The 27,001-nt window shown below is 39.5% G+C and overlaps 1 protein-coding gene across 1 annotated transcript; it reads right to left on the bottom strand.

The window, feature by feature from the left end:
- Nucleotides 1–3,804: 3,804 nt before the first annotated feature.
- Nucleotides 3,805–25,591, bottom strand: LOC122196582 (uncharacterized). The gene is made up of 4 exons (XM_042899680.2): nucleotides 25,494–25,591; nucleotides 4,317–4,450; nucleotides 3,982–4,229; nucleotides 3,805–3,912 (listed from the first exon to the last, which is right to left on the bottom strand). Exons 1-4 carry the CDS (start codon nucleotides 25,589–25,591, stop codon nucleotides 3,856–3,858), a joined length of 537 nt encoding a protein of 178 aa, XP_042755614.2. The 3' UTR covers nucleotides 3,805–3,855.
- Between the last annotated feature and the right edge of the window lie 1,410 nt (nucleotides 25,592–27,001).

The following is a 27,001-nucleotide window of genomic DNA, read 5'->3' as shown; positions in this document are numbered from 1 at the left end:
GGTGGTGGTCGGAGAGTCAAATGTATTTTGGACTAATGTGTCCCAAAAAGAGTCATTCTCGCAACTCTCCTCCGCAAGTACAGAGGTCGTGGTGGCCATACCAACCACCGGCTCTGCATTGGAAGGCCAGTAATCATCGGTGGCAACTCCCTGGAAAGCATAAATGGTGGTGGACAAGGAGTCATCCAAACTACTCACATTATCGATCTCGGAGGATGCTTCGTTAGAATGCCCGATGTAGTCGTCGATAGACAATGTTGGTGATAACGGGGGAAATGTACACATTTGGAAATTCCATAATGAGTCAAGGCTTTCGGAGGTTGTTGGCCATTGCACATTGCTTCCAGGTGAGTCTCTCTGGATGCATTCATTTCTCACATCCTGCATGGCTGTAACGTTGGTGGTAGCTGTCGGTTCTTCTAGGGTGGTTAAGGGAGAAGAATCTTCTAGGGTGGTGGTGGTCGTCGTCGTGGGTTGATCCACCACTACTTTTTTCTTGCATTTTCCATCATCTGAATTCGACGACGAGGAAGACGACACCTGCTTACAATGATCACCCTGGCGGAGTAAGAGAGGGAAGTTGACTTTAGCTCTGGTGCCACGGAATATAAAAGCTGCTTTGTCATAAGCCACAGCAGCTTCCTCGGGTGTGTTGTAGGTACCCAACCATAATCTCGCCTTTTTCTTCTCCGGATTCCTTATCTCCGCCGTGAACTTCCCCCAAGGTCGCCGCCTTACGCCTCTGTAACGCGTCCATTCCATAACTTCTTCTGCATTCTCCGCCGTCTTTCTCTTTTTCTTCACGTTCTTGGATTTCAGATGGTTATCTTCACCATCACGAGACTCCTCTTCCCCGTTCTTGTTCGTAGACACCGGAACATTTTCACTACCAGAAGCAGTCTGATCAATGCGAGGACTCGTCGCTGGGGAGTGCATCGTGAAAACGTCGTCATGATCGTCAAGGAGATGCTTACGAATGATATCGATAGTGGAATAAAAAGGAATTGTATCAATAGAAGACATGTTCCTTTGGTTTTCGGAGTGTTTTTCAAGTATACACAAGTCTCTGGTTTGCATTTTCTCGAGAGAGATCGACAGTTCTTATATATATAATAAGAATGATATTTTTAATATTTTCTCTTTACGCATATTTTTCTCATTGTTTTACACATGGTTGCCAGTTGCAACGTACCAAACGTTATGTAGTAATCGATGTATTATATTAATTATAATAAACGAGTACGATCGTATTTTAAAAATATATGATTTTTTTAGAAAGCAATTTATAAAAGGTAAAATGAGTTACAAATCAACCAAGTTTCCAAACCGATTAAAAAGCGTTAATCATGTTTTGTTTGTTGAAGGAATCCAATAAAATTAACCTTTTGTCGAAAAAAACTCAACGAATTTTCCAAGCCGTTCAAAAAAAAAATCTCAATCATGTTTTATTTGTTCAAAAGGTTAAGTTGGTTGAGCTTTTTATAAACAAACTAAGTATGATTCAATTTTTTTTTAACGGTTTGGAAACTTTGTTATGATAATAAGACATGTTTCTTTTCATTAACTGTCTTGAACAAAAGTTTAACTTTGTTGGGTTTTTTTAGACAAAATATTAAGTTTGTTGGATTTTTTTGTAAAACAAAATATGATTTTGAGTTTTTTTTGAACGGTTTGGAAACTTCGTTTGGCTCGTAAATAATTTTCCATTTATAAAATACTAGCAAAAGTTAGAAAGGGAATTACCTAGTAATAGGGTTGAGCCAAAACCAAACCGATAAAACAAAAACCGCAATAAAACGCAACCGAAAAACCGAAACTGACACAAAAACCAATGGTATGGATTTGATTTTTTTTTGAAAAACCGAATTTATTGGTGCAGTGCGGTTTTTATTTTGACGGTAATTAGTAATTAGGTATTAGATTTAATGTGTGAGTTTGTCACTTTGTGTTTATGACTTAATGTTTATGTGTAAAGTGTAAAAACTATGTGGGCTATAACTTGCAAGTTTGTAACTTCTAAGCACAAACTAAATAAAAAAATGAGCTTGAGAATATATATTACAAATGAAATGATCAAGTAAAAACATAAAAAACTCAAAATTACAACTTGTAAATGTGTCGAAACCAAATAACATCATGTCATACAATCATAAATATTCACATGAGCCCCACGGTTAAAAAAATCATACCTGTGAACATAAAAAACCGCACCATATGTTTGACTCGGTTTAAAACCAACACCAAACGCTACAGGAAACTAGAGTATTACCGGCGACAAGCGTCGTCGCTAAAAGTGGGACTTGTCGCCGCTAATACTATTAGCGGCGACGTGCCGTCGCTAAAACGTCGACGCTGATGTTTCGTCGCTATTGATCGAGTTGTCGCCGCTAATACTTGTCTGTCGTCACTAAAGACCTGTCGCCGCTAAAGACCCGTCGCCGGTAATAACCGACCGTCGCCATTAAAGGCGTCGCCAGTATTGGTGTTTTTCTTTTATATATATATATATATATATATATATATATATATATATATATATATATATATATATATTTCACAATAAAATTGAAAAAAACTGGTATGATATTAATTAATCTAATCCTACATCATTCAATTCCAAAATATTAATACAGTATCCGTTTAAAATACTCGTCCGATTTAACATATAACAAAATAACAAAAATACTAGTCTAAAATAGTTGCACAGATAAAACATAAAAAAATTCTACAACTATCTACTCGTCATCATCGCTCTCCTCGTTTCCTCCAGTTTCATTTCGTTGTGGCAACGAACGAAACCAATCTTCAAGCGCAGCACTACATGCCAGATCTTTTAACATTGTTTGAAGCATTTCCAACTACAAATAAAACAACATACTCTTATAAGTTAAACTTGCATTATAACATTCTATATACAAAATATACATTCCATATATCAAACTATAACCAAACTAACAATTACCAAGCTATAAAATACCAATATATCATACTATAACAAAACTAACAATTACCAATATATAAACTACTATCAAACTAACAATTACCAAAATTTGAAACTATTACTAAACCCATAATTACCAACATTTTAAACAATTACCAAATTTAAATAGTCTTGTCACCTGTGATTGTGGTGGTGGTTGTGTTAGTGGTTGTTCCTGATCGTACATCGACACAACCGTAGAAGGTTTACGCCCGATGCCTCTGATATGGCCACGTCGAACACCCAATATTTTTTCAAAACAATTTTGTGTATCCTTCGGTGTTAGACCGCTGGCTTCAGAAGAAGCTTGAGTTTGTTGACTGATCTCAAAGAGTAAAGCATTTTGTATTTTCAAAAAATAAAAAATATAATAAAAATTAGATTACTAACTACCCCTTGACGATATAAGTATTTATATGAAAATACAAATTAACCACTTACGTATTGTTGCTCGACTGTAGGACTACTAAACACCCCATGGCGATCAGTATTGGCCTTACGAAATGCTTCGATTCGAGCAATGTCCTATTTAACATTAAAAATTAGATTAATTATAATTTAAATAAACAATTAAACATATCATAGCTTACTTCTTTGAAACATGCATTGCTATACGAGCACGATCCCCCTCTGTTTACAACTTGTTGTTGTGCACGGACTCCTTTGTTTGACGCCGAACGCTTTAGAAATTCAGGAGTTTGAAAATGCTCGAATGCTTGCGCCCAATTTTCACGTGACATACCATCGGGGGGGGGGGGGGGGGGGGGGGTTGGCAAATGCCCTTGGGATATCTGTAAGCCCCTGTCATTCTCAAAATAAGTATGCGCTTTATTTTTCCGGCCTCTATAAATTCTTTGCAAAGTCGCATCAATGCTCTACAACAACTGAGCACGCTCGGGATCCAAGTTAACCTTATCTAAATCAAACTTATTCTACAAATTCAAAAAAGTTAGTTAGTTAAATACCAATTAGAACTAAATTTAAAATATTGTCCAAGTTACCTTTAAATGAACCACTGTGGCATTCCTTAAAGCGGGGGAAACATTGTCCCAACCAGATACGTTCAAAGGGATGTTCATCCATATATACTTCCCAATCTCACGGGTAAACCAATTACCATGGTTCCCGACAGGGGAATATGTCAGCTCCCTATCGAAATCCAAATCTACAGGCTTTCCCTTGTTTGCCCGTATTATCTTTGATAGTTGAATGTTTTTTGCTAGGCCTCTTCTTTTCTTAGGGAGCTCGGCTGAAAAATATAATTAAAAATATTAGTTACGATAGCTTATAATAAATGGATAAAAATATCTAACAACTATATCATAATAAGACTTACCATCCTGTTCGTGTTGACCACGACCAAAGCCTCCGGGTGGTGGTGGATCCCCGGCTCCGTCACCTCCATGTCCTAAGCCCATAACATCTGCCATCATGTAGAAGAGTATCGCCCAACTAAACCCCATATATAGCCTGCAGAATTACAATATGAATAGAATTTACAGATATTACATATACAAAAATAATACGGTTTCTATTATAACATTGTAGTTTCCAAATTGCATACAAATACATACACAATATAACATCATTCTTTTTTTCCATTATTGCATCCTACTTTTTTGTTCAATTTTTCCATGCACAAATTCATTATACCAAAAGATACTTCTAAATAGAAAATCATACAAATTCATCTAAATACATTTCCATGCACAAATTAAAATTAGTACAAAAACTATAACTTATGAATTAAGAACTTTATCACTCATCATATGTATACCAAACTATTAAACCTAAATATCACATAATCACACATATATACAATAGATTCAATTCCATTTTTTCACTTTATTTTAGACATACAATACAACTTTCATATTCCAATTAATTTCATACAATTAAACAATACATCCAATTTCATACAATACATCAAATTCAAATTCTATTTTCAAATAATTTGATTTTATAAAGGTAACTTAATTTGATTGTAAAAGTAAATTAATTAGATTTTATAATTAATTTAATATTTTCTTTTTTGTTATTAGTTTAATTTATTAAACTAACTTTATTTTAATTTTAATTTATTAAACTAACTTTACTTTATTTTAATTTTAACATTAACTTGATTTTACAACTAATTTGTTACTTTTTAATGTTTTTTTTAAAATTAATTTAAATTTATTCTATAATTAAATTAATATTACTAGAAGTACGTTGCTATTAATAACCTAATTAAAGCTAAAGTTGTAATGACCAACATTAAGTCACTAAAAGTATGTTGCTATTAAGTTGGCCAAACATTAAGTCACTAACAAAATTAAACACTTTGAAACCATATACAATACATTACTAGAAGTAAGTTGCTATTAATAACCTAATTAAGCCAAATGTATACATCTAATTTGCATATTCCAATTTCATCCAATTTCATACAAATATAAACATCTAAATTTCATTTTAAGGCAATGTGGTATAAACATAAATTTCAATCCAACAAATGTATATATTCATGTCATTTTTTTTATACATCAATGTAATCTAAACATAATTATCAAAATATACACAAAATGCATAATTAAATTCCCACAAATCTGAAAAAAAAAACACACACAAACCAACAAAATAATCCAACAAAATACATATAATCAAACAAAATTATCCAACAAAATGCCTAATTAACCACTTCATATCTCAAAATACAAACATAATCACTCAATATAATTGAAAAATGCTCACATTTTATCATCTTAATTAACACAAAAACAGAAAAATCATAGAAAAAGATGAGAAATTCGACCTTGGGGGAAGGAGGGGCAATTTCGGAATTTGCAAAAATATCACCGGTTTATGGCTGTCTTGGGGGAAGGAGGGGCAAGCACCGGTCCAAGAAGCAATTCCAACTCCACAAACTTGTCAAAAAATCGTGATATTGAAGAAAGAAAGAGAGGAAAACGAGAGAAGGTGGAAGGTAAGGAAGAAAATGGCAGAAAGGGAACCTGTGAAGGGGTAATCTACGTTTAGTATTAGCGGCGACGGGTTTTAGCGGCGACGCAAGGGCAATAGCGGCGACAGCAGGGCATTAGCGGCGACATGTGGAGGGAAAAAGGGAACGCGCGTTTCCGCTTTCCTCTACGGCCGTTAGATCAAAATAAAATCGGACGGATGGGGTGAAAATGACGCGGATCGCTAAATCAAAGCATTAGCGGCGACGCCTTTAGCGGCGATGCATAGCAATAGCGGCGACATGTAACACGTCATTTACACGTCGCCGATATTGCTATGCGTCGCCGATATTGCATAGCAATATCGGCGACGTGTAAATGACGCGTTACATGTCGCCGCTATTGCTATGCGTCGCCGCTAAAGGCGTCGCCGCTAATGCTTTGATTTCTTGTAGTGAAACCGGTACAAACCGAAACCCCACTCAAAAACAGCAAAACCGAACCATTGAAAAACTGCACCCAACGGTTTTTAGAATTCAAAAACTGCACCTTGCGATTTGCGGTTCGGTTTGGACTTAAAACTGCACCAAACCGCATCATGCTTATCCCTACCTACTAATAGCTATATTAGGATTTTATAAGGCGTTGTTTATTAAATAGTCATAAAAAATGCTAACTTAATACAACAAAAACAAACGTATCAAAATCATAATACAATTGATTAGTAGAAAACAAATCTTTTTTCAGATCTAATTTTTTATTTATTGAAAAACACAAAAAATCAAAGTGGATCTACAGAAAATATCATAAAGAATAGAGATTTTAATTTTAATAATCAAAGACGAACCTCGTACACACCAGGGTGTATAGAATAATACAACACCTGTTAAATGGAGTGTAAATATATGAATTAGGTTAATTGTTTAGTAATAGTTGAAACCAGGGTGCACATGGCGGGCCATCGTCAAACCGTGACACTCGTTCAGGCGCATGGATCGCCATCGTTACAGACATAACGTAACTGTGAAATCTTCTGTAAACTTCATTTTTTTTTTTTGATATTTTAAAAGATGTACTTTGAACTTCATATTAGATTTTGCGTTTTTTTGGTCCAACTAGTTCTCTACACGAATGTGGATATTGAGTCTTAAAATGTTTAATCACTTAAATAGTATTGCTCAATCACTCCCAATATCCAAGTTTCGATGAAGTTAAAAATGACCTTTAATACAAAGACGAAATATGTGTAAATACATTGATCATAATTTACCAAAGAACGTGTAGCCTAGCGGCATCAAGTCTTTTAATGGTGTCCCAGCCATAAGTTGTGTTTCAAGTCTCGTAGTATACAAAAAATATATTTTAGTAGTAGAACAAGTGTGTCTGTTTTCTGTCCTCAATTAAAACTAAAGAACAAAATACTGTTAGAGTTTCATTATTGAATAAAAGAGAGCAGAATTACAATGAAAGGAAAAGACGATATAAATAGAAAAACTAAATATGTTAAAGGGCTAGAGGGACCGGGGAAAACTAAAAAGGAGTCTAATAGATTTAATAAGCTAAAATCTCTGTCAAACTCATAATGGGACATCAATAAACATTAAGAGTTTTTCAGATAGAAAATGAAACCGATGAGTAGTCAAGGCTTTCGTAGATATATCAACAATCTGAACTGCATATGGAATATAAGAAAGAGAAATAGTCCCCTTGTTGAAAGTGGTGACCAGTAAAATGACAATCAATCTGAATAAGTTTTGTCCGCTCATGAAACACTGAATTCTTGGCAATCATTATCACATTCTCGTTTTGATAGTGCAAAGGGGTAGCGTGAGAAATATGAACACCCATATCTGCAAGAAGTCTTCAAAACCACATAATCTAACAAGAAGCGACATATATAGTTCGATACTCGGATTATGTAGATCATCGAGGGACAACATCTTGTTTCTTACTCTTCCATGAACTCAAGACTTTTTATCATAAACATTGCTATCCCAGTCAGCCTCATTATATGCATGTAGCTAAAGAGAAGGAGTGGAAGGAAACACAAGACTACAAAACTAAGTACCACGAAGATATCTCAAAAAAAAAAAAAACAAAACAACTCCTAATTAACCATAAAAGGAGTAGTGATCACAAACTAGCTACCCACATGTACTGCATGAGCAATGACTGGCCTAATAATGCTAAGATAGAAAGATAGATAAAACTTCCCACAATGGTACGATAAAGGTTCGGATCTGAAAATGGAACAATGTGAGTTGGAGAATACTTGGCAATACTCTCTAGACGGTAATCATGTCACACCCCCGGCAAGCGGCGAAAACACCGGGTTATGCGACATTTTAACGTGGATCACAAGTATTGAACATATATTGAATAGTACAAAATAATAATATAACTGATAAAAATATAATTACCAAAAAGTAGGTTAAAATAGTCAGATGCCTTAACAATAGGCTACAAAATACGACTACGTCCCTAATTTATCGATGATGATGTTTCTATGTCTTCATCTCCACACGTTATAGCTTCCACTTCACAACTTCCTAGGAATACATGTTATTTTGAAAATGATCAATATAATGTTAGTGAGTTCACATGTTTGTAAAAATTGTAACCTTAAAATACTCTTTATATAAACTTCGATTGTATTTAAGTATTTTCAAACTGTGTAGTATACATAAGTAATTCTTTACTTATGCATGTATATTGTTTTTCCCTTTGAAGGCATGTTTAACAATCTGGCCACGAGTTCCCATAATCCAGCTCCTGACAAAAGGACGAAATATCCCTTGGATTGTCCCTATGCACAACGCGTTCATCCGACGTCGCGATAGTGTAACGCCCCGATTATCAGGTATTGTATAAATATGAATTTCTTTGATTTTGAGGTCTACTCAACGAGTTGGTTGTCCTACTCGCCGAGTAGCAGCAGGTTAGGGACGTGTATTTAGTGGTCTACTCGCCGAGTCCATGAAGGGACTCGACGAGTAGGAGCTGACAGATGAAACCCTGAATCCCAGGGTTTTGCACCCTATTTAAGGAAGCATAAACCTCCTTTGGCCTCTTTGCAGTCTATTGAGAGCTCAGAAAACCCTAATACATGTGGTGCTTCATTCTTGTGTGTCTAAAGCTTTAGAGAGGAGATCTTTGGAGAAGAAGAGCTTGGAGAAAAAAAGGCTAGGGGCAAGAAGGTGTGGGAAATCAGAAATCTACCTCAGATAGCATCATTTGGAGGTATCAAGTCGTCACCTTTACTTCATTTTCCTTCTAGACCTCTTTTGGTTGAGATTTAGGGTTTTTATGGTTTGGTTGAGATGATAATGTGGGATATGAGCTAGATCTGAAGTTGTAACTTCAGATCTGGACCCTTCTTGGGTTCTAGAGTCATAAAGCTCCGAATTTTGTCATGTATGAAGCCTCTTTGAGTATGAAACCCCATTGTGAGCTTGGATTTGACATTTAGAGCCTTTGTAGCTATGCATGCACGTAAAGTTTGCAACTTTACGTGAAAAGCATGCCTTAGAAGCTTGGATCTGTAATTTAGAGCCACTGCATGGCTTAAAAGAGTCTGTATGGCTTAAGGACTGAAGAAACTCGATGAGTCGCAAGGTTGAATCGGCGAGTCCCATGAAGATGAGCCTGGACCCGACGAGTTGGATGAACAACTCAGCGAGTCTGATGAAGATTGCTGTAGACTCGACGAGTTGGGTGAACAACTCGGTGAGTCGTTTGAGGTTTCCTCAATTTATGTATGCGTGTGTAACCGTCGAGTTGCAAGAAGGAAACTAAACGAGTGGCCTTAGGGTTTCGATCATAAACCGAAGGAACTTGACAAGTCAGTTAGGTGACCCCGCGAGTGGGCAAGTACTTCAAGGAACTCGGTGAGTAGCCGAGGGTACTCGGCGAGTTAGGGTCAACATGGACTGTTGACCTTGACTAATGACTTTGACTTTCATCAGGGTTTGATTAGTTGGCTTATGGGATACCTTGAAAGGTTGGGAACTTATAGGTATCATTATGCTATGATAATATGTGGTGGAGTTTGTGGCGGTGATCCGAGGGTTGAAGGTTATCTACCGAGTCGACATTTGCAAGGTGAGTTATCCTCACTATATCAACAGAGTCTAAGGAACCAAGGCCGGCCCTTTAGTTGTTATTGTTATGGTATGCTACCTATGCTTATGATCTGTTAGATCGGAATCAGGATAGACAATATGTTATGCTCTTATGATCCGTAGGGATTGGTATAATAGTGACCTGCTAGGTCGATGCTCTAGTTATGAGAGATTTCTATGATTGATGATCATTGAGATATATATGTTGATGTTTGTATATGAAGTATATGCTAGTTATGCGCACATGGTTATTTGCTTGTTGTTTGGGTTGAGGCGGTCCTGCTTTGTGCTGAAGGCCAACACACCCTATGAGCGGTCCGGGGAGACTATAGGCCCATGTGGCGGACTAGTTATGCTGAAGGCTCGGGACAAATTCAGATAGACTGTTGGCCTTGCAGGGCGGTCTAGTCAGGCTGATGGCCCAGTATGCATGTTGTTGTTTTTCTGTTGTTGATATGGTATTATCGGTGTGGTATTGGTATTTTGGGGGTATCTCACTAAGCCCTTGGGCTTACAGTTTTCAGTTTAATGTTTCAGGTACTTCAGGAGATCATGGTAAGGCGAAGGTGTGACCGTACCGCTCCTCATCCTTATGATTTGGTTATTGGGACACTCTGATGAATAATGCTTGAAAACATTTTGTAAACAAATACTATTTGGTTTTATTTGTGATTGAAAAAGTTTAAATTTGGCGTAAAATTTATGGATGTTACAGATAGTTTCTACATTCATCACCCATTGTACTCAAGCGTTTAGGTTGTAGCTAGAAACCACATGGGGGGGGGGGGGGGGGTTCTCAACCCATATAAATCTATTCATAACTCTCCCGCTGACTTAAGATTAACAATTATAGGCCGGGGTCTTAGTTGATTACTTTATTAATTTACTAAGATGATTAAATTTAACTCAGTTAACATTTTCTTGGATAGCCTTAAAAACATTAGCTTTCTACTGTAGTATCATATAATTATATTTATTTATAATTATCGTGTTAAATTTGAAAGATTAATTTTTCGGTATAATATTATCCATCAAATTTTAGGCAGAGTAACTGCTAGGCGTAATACTAGCTATAAAAGTTCGGTAGATTAACCACCGGTTAGAATGCTATTTATAATAGTTGGGAAAAGTAACGACTAGTTACAATGCTATTTATAAAAGATAGGTAGAGTAACGATTGGTTACAATGCTATTAATAAATGTTGGGTAGAGTAACGACTACATAACGCCAAGTTTCAGGTATGTTCTACTTTATTTTAAGAAATCATTTAAATTGAAAATTGGACCTCAAGTGGCCACGACATGATGAACAGTCCCACGGTGTGGCCAAGATAAGAGTAACGCGACCTTTAAATTGGCACCACAACGTGGCACATATCTCTACGGCGTAGCCACTGTTTGGGTACAAACCCTAATCCGGGGTTTCATCCATACTTAAGGGAATGTGAGGGCTTAGGTTACACATCCTCAACCTCATTCAATCTCCCTTAGCATCCAAGAGAAAACCCTTGCCTCTATTTCTTACCCTTGAGCTTGTGTGTGTTTTGGTGGTGTTTTGAAGAATTGTAATGCCAAGTTTCGGGTATGTTATACTTTATTTTAAAAAATAATTAAAATTGAAAGTTGGACCTCTGGTGATCACAACGTGGTGAAGTCCTATGGTGTGGCCAAGACAAGATTATCGTAACCTTTAAGTTTGTGTCATGGCGTGACACATATCGCCACGACCTTGCCGTTGTTTGGTGACAAAGCCTAATATAGGGTTTGATCACTATTTTAGGGGATGTGAGGGATAGGGTAGCCCACCCTCAGCCTCATTCACTTTCCCTCAGCTTCCAAAAGAAAACCATATCTTCCATTGCTTACCCAAGAGCTCATGCATGTTTTGGTGGTGTTTTGAAGAAGCGGAAGGCCATATTAGAGCTTAGTTCTAGCAAGCAACTCTTCTCCTCTACCTTGAACACATTTCTGGACTCTTGTAACTCCTCCAAATCTAATCATTATGCTTTATATGTCTAGATCTAGCTATTTGGCCCCATATTTTCATTATGAGAGGAATTGGAAGGTTAGATCTCATTAAGTTGGCAACTTTATTGATCCATGGGATCATTCATATGTCATATGTTCTAGATCTGATGATCTAGATAGTTTTTTTGTCCCATGTTCAAGTTGAAGCCTTTATTTCCATGATTGGATCTAAAATGGAAAGGACATACATTGGAAATGCATGTCCATAAATCTGTAATTTATAAGTATTCTTGGGAGTAAGAAACTCTTCTGGAAACTTTGGTTGAGAAACTCTAGAGGTTAGGTGCTTAATAGGTATCTTGATGCATTTAGCTATCTTTAATTATCTAGGGTTTAGAATCTTGATTTCATTGGGGTGTTTTGACGGATAAAGTTTGAAACTTTTTCCATCTAAATCATGGAAAGGTCCATATATGAGCTTTGGAGCTCCTAAAGTCATGGGAAAATGAATTAATGGATTAAGTTGTCAAGACCAGTCCCCACGACGTGGCCTAAGGTTGCCACATCATGGCGACTAGGTTGCAACCCATCTACTTTGTCATTTAACAGCAACAACGTTACCATGGGTGGGCATGGCATGGCAACCAGTTGGATTTGACTTTGACATTGACTGTTGAATTTGACCAAATTTAACTCTAGGTCATTTGGGGTATTTTGAGTAGTAGATCGAGGCTTGGGTTTCTGTTAATTTTATAGGTTACTAGTAGAGGTAGTATTTGGAATAATAATTTGTTTATGTACTCTTTAGATTGTGATGTGAGTTTTCCTAACTCTACTCATGGGTCAAAGGCACCAATGCCAAACTAGTAGGTTATGTATCTTATTATGTAGGATGTTACTATGTTATAGTGATCTGTAGATATGTATGATTATCTGTGCTACTATATGATTTATCTATTACATATGTCGACATAGTATGGTATGGGTTGAGGCTTTACTACTATGTGCATAGGCCAACACACCATGGCATTCTAGTGTGATGACTAATTGGGCCGAGTTAATCCATTCCAATGACTATGGACTGGAGGTAATCCAACCCGATGGTTGTGGACTCGGGGTAATCTAGTTCGATGATTGTGGACCCAACATGCATGTTATATATTGTCAGACCCCCAAACCAGAAAGGCAGAAACGTTCGGGGCGGAGGACATGAAAGGTGTATAGAAAAAATATAAAAGACGCGACTCTATAAGCTCCGTCTTCTCAAAACCTATGGGTGTACATGTCTACCGATTCCCTGAGAATACAAGTGGTTTTGAAAGTGTATCAACATTTAATTTGGTGAGTTCATAAGTATGTTTTTGAAATGGAAAGCTTGCCTTTGTTCTTTGAAAATGTTATAGTGTACTTGTAGGATATTCTAATATTATCTTTAGTGAAATGAAATGTAGTCTTAGGACTTAAGACCAAAATGTATGTTTGTTACTGTACTCTAAAATAGTAAACTGTTGTCTTATTAGTAAATAAAACTATATCATGAATGTTTCTTGAAATTGTATGTTGTACTAGTGTACTTAGTACTAGAAAAGTAGTGCACTGTATTAGTGTCTGTCGTAGTGTTTGTATGAAAACTTTCTTGTATGAGTGCCTGGAATCCACCAGTTTTGGTGTAAAATAATACAATCTAGTTTTACTATTTAAAATAAAACCTTTTGAATGAGATCTTGGAATCCACCAGCTGTAGTGTAAAGTAATGTACTGTAGTTTTATTATTTTAAATAAAACCCTTGAAGTAGTGTTAATCCTATAAATAAATATTTTAGTTGATACTGTTATGAGTTTCATATAACCATACTTATATGACCTAGTGACCTCTATGACGTTCTTCAGGCATCAGAATGTTATGCCATTTGTCACCCCAGGCCTAGCGGCCTAGCCGTTGCAAGTAGCTCAGGTGCGGGATTGTCAGACCCATGTTAATCTATACACTAATTTGCACTCTCCCTCCACGAGACTCTAGTGATAATTTATTGGATTTAGAACTCTACCCTGATGGGTACATAGAAGTAGTGCCTCACAACCCTGTATTAACTAGTTTACGTGTAGTGTAGTAGTGTTCTCTTGTAATTGAATTGTATGTATTGCCTTGTAATAGTGTACTTTGTAATGTAAAATAATTATATTGAAATAATTATATAGTAGTGTATCCTTGAATTAGTGGAATAGAGTAATGTTCCATAAACAATGCCTATTATAGTTTAAATGTATGCCCTCAAATGAACTGAAGCATTTGCAATTTAACAGTGTGTATTAAACGGTAGTAAAAGATGTGAATAAAGTTCCCTTTTGCTCGGCATGTTACAAAAGGCTTATATATATATATATATATATATATATATATATATATATATATATATATATATATATATATATATATATATATATATATATATATATATATATATATATATATTGATAATTACAACGATAGATCATGCTGAAACAATTGCAAATGGTTTGAAACACTTTGAAATCGTTTGAATGTTAACACAAGAGTCCTTGTGTTTAACTTGTATTCCCCCAAAAAACATTGAAAAATTAGTGAAAACATAGGGGTTTGAACTCACCTCTAGTGTGTGTTTGAGTGTGAATAGCAGAACTGTAGAGATGATCCTTGGGCTAGTGTATGTGGAAAGAACGATATCCCAATATTATTTAAACACATAATAATATTTAAATTAGCATAATAATTAATTAAACTGTTAAACAACCCTTAATTTATGTAAGGATTACATACAAAAATTACCGATAATTATTTGAAGTGATGATAAGGGTTTTCGGTCTAGCCTTCACTGAATTCCCTTGATTTCGGTCTTAAAACCTCAACTGTGAACCATGTTCTCGGTCTTAAGGAGTTCTCGGTTAGGAAAGGCTTTCGGTCTAGCGGTTTTCGGTTAGCTTGAAGATTTGAAGATTGTTCTTGGTGTTCTTGGTGAAAATTATGAAGATTTGAAGGATTTTTCTTGAAGATATGAAGACGCTTATATGATACTTGAGAGCAAAATGAGTGTGTTTTTGGATGGAAATGTACGAAAATGACTATGTTTTCGAGTGAAACCATATATATTGGGTGGGTTTTCGGTCGGAAGGGAGTTTTCGGTCCGAGGGTTTTCGGCCGAAAAAGGGTTTTCGGTGTGTGGGTTCTCAGTTCCAAAGTGAAAAGTTTTGATTTTTAAGTTCATTTTATTCCGATTACTTATATAAAAACATCATTTATATAATTTAAATTATATTTAACCCTTATTATCTTAACAAAATCAGCAATACTTGAATTTTATTTAAAGGGTTTGACTTTTATTGATTTGAAAAATAACTGGTTGTTACATTATTCCCCTGTTATAGAGAATTTCGTCCCAAAATTCTTTGTATAAAGAGTACATCATGGAATAGGGTAAAAGATGCAGGTACTTTAGTTTCATTTGATCTTCTCACTCTCAAGTGAATTTAGGTCCCTGCTTTGCATTCCAGCGAACCTTCACTATTGGTATGCGACTTTGTTTTGTTCGCTTGACTCTCCTATCCATGATTTCTATTGGTTCTTCCACAAATTTAAGACTCTCATTTATCTCGATTTCATCGAGTGGAATCACAAGAGTCTCGTCGGATAGACACTTCTTTAGATTTGACACGTGCAAGACAGAGTGTACGTTGTTAAGTTCTTGTGGTAGAGGGAGTTTGTAAGCTACTGGGCCGATTCTAGAAAGAATTTCGAATGGCCCAATGTACCTTGGATTTAGTTTTCCACATTTTCTGAAGCATATCATGCCCTTCCAGGATGAGACCTTCAACAAAACGTGGTCACCCACCTGGAATTCCAAGGTTTTTTGTCTCTTGTATGCGTAGCTCTTTTGTCTATCCTTAGAGGCTTTCAGTCGTTCTTGGATTTAGATGATCTTTTATATGGTTTCTCAAATGATCTCCGGGCCAGTGAGAAAGCTATCAGGGACTTGCCCTTTAGCTAGTTGTTGTCACCTACTTCAGCCCAGCTCAGAGGGGTTCTGCACTAACGGCCATAGAGGGCTTCGAACGGGGCAACCTTGATGCTAGAGTGGTAGCTATTGTTGTATGAAAACTTGACAAGTGGAAAATGGGTATCCCATGCTTTATCAAAGTCGATCACATAGGCTCTCAGCATGTCTTCTAGTGTTTGAATGGTTCTCTCACTCTTCCCATTGGTTTGTGGATGGTAGGTTGTGCTCATGTCCAGCCTAGTTCCCAGAGATTTTTATAATGACTGCCAGAATCACAAGGTGAATCTACTGTCTCTATCCGAGATAATAGATATTGGCATACAATTCAGTCGACGATTACCCAAATAGTGTCATGACCATCCTTGGTTTTGGGCAACTTGGTTATGAAATCCATTGTAATCCGCTCCCACTTCCACTCAGGTATCTCCGGATGCTGAAGTAAACCTAAGGGCTTTTTATACTCTACCTTGACTTTGGCACAAGTTAGGCACTTGCCCACGTAGGTAGAAATCTTGGATTTCATGTTCGACTACCAATAAAGTTTCTTGTGATCCACATATATCTTATCTGAAACTAGATGAACAGAGTATCGAGTTTTATGGGCTTTATTCATGACAACATCTATGTAGCCACCAAAATTCAGTGTCCAGATCCGGTTCATGAAGTAACGAACCCTATCACCCTTGATTTCTATGTATTTCTCCATTCCTCTTAAGGATTCATCTGTCACATTATCCAGCTTCAAGGCTTCTAACTGTACCTCTTTGATTTGTGTGGGCATATGTGAATGGATTGTCATGGTTAGTGCCTTTACTCTACGACATTTGTAATCCTTTCGACTAAGGGCATCTGCTACTACATTGGCTTTGTTGGGATGATAACGACTTTCACATTCGTAATCATTGAGTAGTTCTACCCATTGTCGCTATCTCATGTTAAGTTCTTTCTGATCAAAGATGTGTTGATGATTTTTGTGGTCGGTGAAGATATTGGACTTGGTACTGTAATGTAATGCCTCTAGATTTTTAGTGAAAAGACTACAACTCCCAACTCAAGATCATGAGTGGTGTAGTTGAATTCGAGTGCCATTATCTATCTCGAGGCATAATCAATAACCTTTCCTCACTACATAAGCACACAGACTAGCCCCTGATTAGACGCATCGCAGTATACTACAAAATCTTGTTTCCCTTCTGGAAGAGACAAGATAGGTGCACTGCACAGGGCTTGCTTCAGTGTTTGAAACACAATGTGTAGTGTCTCTCCCCAGCTAAATTTTACACCCTTCTGAGTTAGTGCAGTAAGAGGTTTAGCGATTCTAGAGAAATTTTGTATGAATCTACGGTAGTAGCCAACAAGTCCTAAAAATTGGTGGATCTCAGTTGGCGTTCTAGGTGCTGACCAGTTCTCGATTGCCTTTATTTTGGATGGTTCCACGTGTAGTCCTTCTATGCTGACCACGTGGCCAAGGAAATTTACCTTCCTAATCCAAAACTCGCTCTTTGAGAACTTCGCACAAAGCTTTTCCGCCTTTAGGGTTTCTAAGACTTGTCTCAGATGCTAGCTATGATCTTCCTTACTTCATGAGTAAATGAGTATATCATCTATGAATACTATCACGAATTTGTCTAGGAAGAGATGACACGCCCGATTCGTTAGATCCATGAATACCACGGGTGCATTGGTTAGACCGAAGGGCATTACTATAAACTCATAGTGACCATAACAAGTTCAGAATGTTCTTTTGGGAACATCGTTCTCATGAACTCGTAATTGGTGATATGCTGATCTTAGGTCAATCTTTGAAAAGTAGATGGCTCCTTGAATTGGTCGAAGAGGTCGTCTATTTCTAACATCTGGATTCCCAGGTATCTTATTCTAAGTATTATGTTGAATTTTAGAGAAGGACTAGGCGAGTAGGCGCTCAGACTCGCTGAGTAGGATCGTGCTTTTCTGGTCTGATTTAATGAAGGACTCGACGAGTCCATGCGTGGACTCGGCGAGTCTGTGTTGTTAAGTGAGACCCTAATTCTCGGGGCCTATGCCCTATTTAAAGGACTTTATAGCCTCTATTGCGGTCACTTCACCCTGAGAAACCCTAGAGAGCAGAGAGAAGGCTTGTAGTGCAAGAGGAGGGCTAATTCATCATTCTAAGTGTAATTTTGCAAGAAAGAAAGAAGGAGGACAAATAAGGAAGGTTGAGGAGCTCAGATCTATCGCCCATTTCATCAGAGGAGGCTACTAGAGGTACTAATATGTGCTCAATCTCGTGTATTTGGTGTTCTAGTTGAATCTAGGGTTTTCTTATGCCTTCTTTGGCATGGATTCGAAGTATGTGAGGTCCCAAGGTGGAGTTCTTCTTAGATCTCGACCTTAAGAGGTCTAGAGAGTCCTATCCATCTTGCTTTTTGCTTTTCCATTAGAGATATGGCCCTAAGTTGCCATTTTAGAGGTAATTTCACCCAAAGAAGCTTTATGGTCATTGCATGAGTGTAAAGGTCGGACCTTTACATGATTATAGTGGTTGGGAAGGCTAGATCTATGGATTAGAGGAACACATCTGACCTCAAAAGGTCATTTGAGAGTGGTCATGGAAGCTACTCGCCGAGTCCATAATGGACTCGACGAGTCGAGTAGGGGTTGCCCCGCGATTCGTGACAGGTGTAACTCGTCAAGTGGAAGGATGACTCGACGAGCCAAGAGAGGCTGGAAGGATTCAGAGGACCCGCATGGACTCGCCGAGTCGCCCATGTGCACTCGACGAGTCGGGTCAGAGTTTGACCATTGACTTTCGTTGACTTTAGGGTTCTGGTCAAGACTGATTCAGGAGAGTTCAGGGAAGGGTAGAGTGGCCTTCTACCCAATTTGTAGAGATGTGATCATGAGAGAATATTGATCGGGATGTTATTTTGAATAATAGGAGGAGGCTAAGTTGGGACGTTGAGCACGAGAGTTTATCCGACTTCATTGAGGTGAGTCTTCTCACTATACTGTACTTGGAAGGGCACCTATGTGTGACCGGATGGTCTTGTATGCTATGACGTGTATGCTATATGCGGTTATGTGATATGTGTGACCGGGAGGTCTTATATGATATGAGATGTATGTGCTATATGCGGTTACGTGATATGTATGTGATATGTATGTTATGTATGGTAAGGACCGGAAGGTCAAGATGATACGGAACAGATGGTCAAGGGGTTATGAATCGGAAGGTCGATACGGGTAGGACCAGAAGGTCTACCGGTATTCGGGACAGAAGTCCCCTGAGACATATGGATTAGAAGACCCTACAGAGTTATGGCCTGGAAAGGTGTATGTGTGGTATGTGGTATTTTGGGGAACTCACTAAGCGTTTATGCTTTCAGTTGTTGTGTTATGTGTTTCAGGTACTAGCGAGGATCGCGGGAAGGCGCCGACATGATCCGTACACACTCATAGAGTTTATGTTATTGAGATTCCGGGGACGTGTTTTGATAGGACACATTGATACATTATGTTTTGTGATATTCATGTGATTGAAAGTATGATTTAAAAATGAAAATTTGTTTTGGAAAATTACGTTGTTACAAGTTGGTATCAGAGCCTTGGTTTGAGGGATTCGGATGCATGTTCGGGCGTATCTGAACTCAAACTGAGGATTTCAGAAAGTTTTTCATAAAATAAACAATTTTTCTAAGAAAGTAAAAGATTTTGAGAAAAGCAGAAGGAAGCAGTGTGTACGATCAACCAGCGCCCGAACGGTGAATTCCCAAAATACCCTTACATTATGTATTATGAAATATGATATGCAAGTTAGAGTTAGATAGGTATTCATAATAGGACTAGAGTGGCCTGATTTTGTGATGCCTTAGCCTAGGAAGGATTTTGCTGCTATGTGATGCTTGAGAGCGAGTAGGTAGTAGCGAGGAGCTGATGAGGGTCTACCGAAGGGTAGCCTATGCCAATGAGATATATAGTACTTGTGATTTGGATCCAAGGAGGAGAACTTAGGGTGAATACTGATGAGGTGTGGACGGTAGTATAGGGCCCGTACTACCGAAGACACCGGAATAGTGTGCACTCTAAGTAAGAATCCTTTGGGTACTAAGGAACTAGTAGGGTTGAGTTATCGAGTGCGAGTATGCTCGAGCGAGTCTATGACATTATTATTTTGTATTAGAGAGACATCATGATTGGGACACGCCACAAACCTGAGGCGAGCGGCGTGAGTGACGAGGAGCTTCGTCAGATGATCCACGATGAGGTGGCAGCGACGATTCGAGTCAAGATTCTGGAGATGTTTGGGTGTATGAAGACCACCTTGATTGAGACTTTTGATGAGCGATATGCAGCAGTGACTGAGGCTGCGGCCGCTGCAGCTACTACAACTGTGGCTGCTGCCAGGCCTCAGGGAGGTGATTCGTTGTTGTTTAGGAGTTCAGCAACACGAAGCCCCCCGAGTTTGATGGGACACATGATCCGATCACTGCGATGAGATGGATTGCTGATATCGAGGGTTGCTTCTATACGTGTTCATGTCCGGAGCATCTGAGGGTACGGTTCGCATTGAACCAGCTTCGCTTGGGAGCGAAGGACTAGTGGAAGTTCATGACGACGAGCTTCACGGTTGCAGAGATTTCAGAGGTGACCTGGGAGAGGTTCACCACCATGTTCAGAGACGAGTATGTTCCCCTGGTGGAGAGGGAATGGTTGATTCAGGAGTTCTTGACCCTCAAGCAGTGTACTGATTCTGTTATTGTGGTTACCAGGAAGTTTCATGAGAGGGCGATGTTCTACCCTAAGCAGGTATCTACCGAGCAGGCACGCATGAGCCGGTATTTGGGTGTTTTGAGGAGGGATATACGGGAGTTCATGTCGAACTCGACTTACCGGACATTTGCAGAGCTTCAGGCAAATGCCCGAAAGAGGGAGATTGATTTGGAGACTCAGGCCAGGGAGGAGGCCAAGTCTCAGAGAATGGATCGGCGGCCGACACAGTCTCAGCCGGCAGCCAAGCGGGCCAAGCTCGCCGATACGAGATCTGGAGGCCAGAAGGGCCACACTTGTGGGAAGTGCAACAAGGGACATGATGGAGTCTGTCGATCGGGTGCTTGCTACAAATGTGGCAAGGAGGGGCATATCGCCAAGGATTGCCCCAAGGGATTTATGGTTTGCTTTCATTGCAACGAGACTGGCCATCGGAAGGCCGAGTGCCTGCAGTTACATCATGGATCAACACAGGGATCTGCACCTGCTTCTAGGGTTACCGAGCTTCGGCTAAGTAAGGCCGAGGCACCGAAAGCTCACGGGAGAGCTTTCCAGTTGACAGCGGAGGAGGTCCGCGCAACGCCCGATGTTGTGGCTGGTATGTATTCTTTGTTTATTTATGTGGAGTTGAGATATTGTGCTTATATGATGATATGCGTAGGTACTTTTCTTGTGATTTCTGTACCTGCCTTAGTGTTATTTGACTCGGGTGCGATTCGATCATTTGTGTCGATAGCGTTTAGTCGACACATCAGTAGCAGGCGAGAAGCGTTGAGTCAACCTCTGTGAGTTTCCATAGCTGACGAGCGAGCGGTGTATGCTACGGAGGTGATACGAGGATGTGTACTTGAGATATTCGGTGTTGAGTTCCCGATAGATCAGGTCCCGATAGCAATGGGGGACGTGTGTGTCATAGTGGGCATGGATTGGTTGAGCTGATTTGGGGCTGTGATAGACTGCGAGCGACAGTTGGTGACGATACGAGCCTCTTGTGGGGGATTACATACGGTGTACGGCGAGGATACCCGATGTGGGCCAGCGTTCTGATCGGCTGCCAGAGCGAGACAGAGTTTACAGCAGGGTTGCTGCGGGTTTGTAGCCTATATGATGGACACACGAGAGGCCGCTAGGAGGCCAAGTTCAGTGGATGAAGTTGTGATAGTGCGTGAGTTCTCAGATGCTTTTCTCGAGGAGTTGCCGAGTGTGCCTCCGGTGAGGTAGGTAGAGTTCCGCATTGAGTTGGTTCCGGGGGCAACACCTATCACCAAGGCGCCTTATCGTCTTGCACCGCCAGAGATGCAGGAGTTACCCTTGCAGCTTCATGAGCTGCTGGGGAAGGGGTTTATTCGACCGAGTAGCTCGCCATGGGGAGCACTGATCCTTTTTGTAAGAAAAAGGATGGTTCACACCGGATGCGTATTGATTACCGGGAGTTGAACAAGTTGACGGTCAAGAACCGTTATCCATTACCAAGGATCGACGATTTGTTCGATTAGTTGCAGGGAGTGTCTTGGTTCTCCAAGATTGATCTGAGATCTAGATATCGTCAGATGAGAGTGCACGATGAGGATATCCAGAAGACGGCATTCAGGACTCGTTATGGACATTACGAGTTTGTGGTGATGCCTTTCGGGCTCACCAATGCACTAGTAGCGTTCATGGATCTCATGAACAGGGTGTGTAGACCAATGTTGGATCGTTCGGTGATCGTATTCATTGATGATATACTGATGTATTCGAGATCTAGAGGACAACATGAAGAGGCTCTATGCCAAATTCTCCAAGTGCGAATTCTGGTTACGGGAGGTCCAGTTCTCGGGACATCTCGTCAACCAGGATGGGATTTTGGTTGATCAGGCCTAGATTGAGGCGGTTATGAGTTGGGAGGTTCCAAGATCTCCCATCGAGGTCAGGAGTTTTCTAGGATTGTCCGGCTACTATCGGAGATTTATCAGAGATTTCTCCAAGATCGCCATGCCTCTCACCAGGTTAACCCCGAAGGGTGTTTCTTTTTCATGGGTCCGGAGCAGCAGACCTCATTTGAGACACTTCGCTAGAAGTTATGCGAAGCCCCTGTGCTAGCCCTCCCGGAAGGGATGGAGGATTTTGTAGTGTATTATGACGCATCGATATCGGGGTTGGGTGCGATGCTTATGCAAAGAGGGTATTCGCCCTCAAGATATGGCGTCATTATTGTAACATCCGGATTCCCAGGTATATTATTTTAAGTATTATATTGAATTTTAGAGAGGGACTCGGCGAGTAGACGCTCAAACTAGCTGAGTAGAGAAGCTTTATGGTCATTGCATGAGTGTAAAGGTCAGACCATTACGTGATTATAGTGGTTGGGAAGGCCAGATCTATGGATTAGAGGAACAAATCTGACCTCAAAAGGTCATTTGAGAGTGCTCATGGAAGCTACTCGCCGATTCCATAATGGACTTGACGAGTCGAGTCGGGGTTGCCCTGCGATTCGTGACAGGTGTAACTCGTCGAGTGGAAGGATGACTCGATCAGCCAAGAGAGGCTGAAAGGATTCAGAGGAACCACATGGACTCGCCGAGTCGGGTCAGAGTTTGACCGCTAAATTTCGTTGACTTTAGGGTTCTGGTCAAGACTGATTCAGGAGAGTTCAGGGAAGGGTAGAGTGGCCTTCTACCCAATTTGTAGAGATGTGATCATGAGAGAATATTGATCGGGATGTTATTTTGAATAATAGGAGGAGGCTAAGTCGGGACGTTGAGCACGAGAGTTTATCCGACTTCATTAAGGTGAGTCTTCTCACTATACTATACCTGGAAGGGAACCTATGTGTGACCGGAAGGTCTTGTATGCTATGACGTGTATGCTATATGCGGTTGTGTGATATGTGTGACCGGGAGGTCTTCTATGATATGAGATGTATGTGCTATATGCGGTTACGTGATATTTATGTTATGTATGGTAAGGACCGGAAAGTCAAGATGATATGGGCCGGGAGGTGAAGGGGTTATGGACCGGAAGGTCGATACAGGTAGGACCGGAAGGTCTACCGGAATTCGGGACGGAAGTCCCCTGAGACATATGGATCGGAAGATCCTACATATTTATGGACTGGAAAGGATTATGTGTGGTATGTGGTATTTTAGGGAACTGAATAAGTATTTATGCTTACAGTTGTTGTGTTATGTGTTTCAGGTACTAGCGAGGATCGCGGGAAGGCGCCGACATTGATCCGCCGACACTCATAGTGTTTATGTTATTGATATTCTGGGAACATGTTTTGATATGACACATTGACGCATTATGTTTTATGATATTCATGTGATTGAAAGTATGATTTAAAAATGAAAAATTGTTTTGGAAAATTACGTTGTTACACTTCGCGGAAGAGGGTGTCGGTTCTTCATAGTAAGCTTGTTTAGTTCATGATAATTTATGCATATTCTGAAGGATCCATCATTCTTCTTCACAAACAGGATCGGTGCTCCCCAGGGTGAGAAGCTCGGTCGAATGAATCCCTTATTGATCAGTTCGTTTAATTGGCTGGATAATTCCAGGAAACAAGTCGATTTGTAACTCGACTTGGCGTTCAGGAGCAACTCCTGGTCCCTGGAAGATCTTCAAGGAAAATATCAGGAAAATTACAACTTCGGGAATGCTCTTGAGGTATTTTACTTCTTGTTTTCATTGAAAATATGGGCTAAGAATGTGTGGCACTCTTTGCACATGAATTTTTAGACTTTTATGCAAGAGATGATGTGAAGGTTTGTATTGGGTTTGTCGCCATAGAAAACGAGGGTTTCACCAATTGGTAGATTAAGGCGAATGGCTTTTTTTTGTAGCATAGAATATCAACACAATGAGGACTTAAATGATCCATGCTGATGATGACATCAAAGTTTTTTATGGAGACCGACATAAGGTTGATTGGGACATAATAGTCATTTTGAGTGAGGGTACAACCTTTGAATATGTCGTTAGTGCTCTCTTTCTGCCTGTTAGCCATCTCGATAGTGAATGTTTCTTTTAGTGATTATGGTTTGTGTTTGAGTAAGTGTTTGAATTTATGGCTGACAAAACTCCTCTCTGCACCACTATAAAAGAGTATGTATGCATAATAGTTATCGAGAAAGAACGTACATGTGACTACTGTGGGATCCGCTACTACCTCCTCCTGACTAATTGCTAGCAGTCTTCCTATTTTGCTTGCATTCGGGCAATCCCTCTTGTAGTGCACTGTTTCACCACACCCATAGTAGGCCTGGCCTACTCGAGGTCGGGGGGGGGGGGGTGTCTGAGATTTAGGTTATGCCGGTGTCTTACAGAAACGGGAAATATTCCCCTTCCTGTTGTAGTTAGTGCATTGAATTTCACAGCAAGGCCCGTGGTGGTTGAAGTTGCATTTGTTGCACTTCGGTAGGTTACCAGCATATCGACTTGGAGGTGCTGCAGCAGCAGGAACAACAATAGGAATTGTAGCAGTGTGGATTGCCACTGTTTGCTGTTTTTTTGAAGGCTTCTGCGAAGATTGGCCCTTTTGTTTGTTCTTGAACTTTTTTTTTTACTGTCACTCTCTTTGGGCTGCTCGGGGATAACTGTTACGGAGTCTTGGCGATCTCCATGGCCCACTACTGTCTATGCCAGACGCTTCACACTATCGAAAGTAAGTGGATTGGCAGCTATAATATTCCCTTTAGTCGGGTGTGTCCATCCCCAAATGTACCTTTCCACCTTCTTACTCTGCGGGGTGACCATCCCGGGACATAGAAGAGCCAAGTCACTGAATCTGGTAGTATAAGCAGCGATATCGGAGTCCTTCATCTTTAGACCCTAGAGCTCATGCTCTAGTTTTTGCATCTCGCCCCTCGGGCAGTATTCTGCTAGCATTAGTTCCTTTAAATCATCCAAACTCATAGCATTGGCTACTGGGAGGGTTAGTGACTTGACTTGGTTGTTCGAGCAGGTGAGGACCCTGTTTGTGAAAGTGCATGCTGCAAATTTCACTTTGCTAGATTCAGGGCACAAACAGATTTCAAATATTGATTCGGTCTTCTCGAACCAACGCGTTAAGGCAATAACACCTCCGGTGCCATCAAAAGATTTGGGTTTAGTGTTCGTGAAGTCCTTGTAGGAACACTCCCTTGGGTGTCCATGACTATCCCCGTGGTTAGAAGGGTTGGCTCCGCTACTTGCCCCGCTAGTGCCACTTGCATTGATCTGTGTCATGGCGGCTGCCACGGCGGCGATTACTTCTGCTTGGAAGACAACACGGTCGTACTGAGGAGGTAGTGGCGGTGGTGGATTTGTCTGAGGGTTGGTTTTCTTCCTGTTGGACATCTTTGGAGGCCTCTTTCTCTATAACGATTTAAGAGAAAATGATGATAAATCCACTATAGTGGTCATGTGTCAGGTGATAATGAACAAGATAGATCTTATCCTGACTGCTACAGTGTTCTATTAAGTGATTTCCAATGGAAGTCTACTAATATAAGTAAACAATCACCAACTTCATTTATAGCAACATTTGTAAAGAATTTTGTATATCACGACTCACACTGGGTCCCTCTATAGTCACCAAGTGTATACGAATTATGTATAACTATCAAGACCTAAATGTTCTTGTTATAGTGCTGTAGAAGCATAAAATACTCCTATAGTATTTTGATTTCTTGTTTGGTTCTTGAGTTTTCCTTGTATGTATTATTGGTAATTTTTAGACTTGTTGCAACACTACCATCACTCCCAAACACATGTAGGTTGTATCTCAAATAAATATAGTTTATCAGGCTATATTTATCTCAGATATGATTACATAACTGTCTAGGTTTAACTATAGTGTCCAACATCTAAATACTTTTGTATAATTCTTTTTGTGATATTGTTTATGGTATGTATGTATGTTTGTATACTTCTTATAAAATACTTAGATTTTAAAAGTATACTTTTAGTCAGAGCACTTCGGCCTCATTGTGTTTATAGTTGTATATCCTATAAGGTTTGATATACTTAGTTCACTATAAACAATGCTCTAGTACCAATCTGTCACACCCCCAAATCGGAACGGCGGAAATGTTCGGGGGCAGAGGACGTCATGTACAGTATCACAACAATTGCATAATAGTAATCAAAGCAAACACAACCATTACATCGATAACATATAGTATTTACATATGTTCAATACATAATTTGAATAACATCAAAAGTGTATAGAAAAAGTATAAAAGATACGAC

This window comes from Lactuca sativa, chromosome 2 (genome assembly GCF_002870075.4).
Source record: "Lactuca sativa cultivar Salinas chromosome 2, Lsat_Salinas_v11, whole genome shotgun sequence".
Taxonomy (NCBI): domain Eukaryota; kingdom Viridiplantae; phylum Streptophyta; class Magnoliopsida; order Asterales; family Asteraceae; genus Lactuca; species Lactuca sativa.
This window is presented reverse-complemented; position numbering and strand designations above follow the sequence as displayed.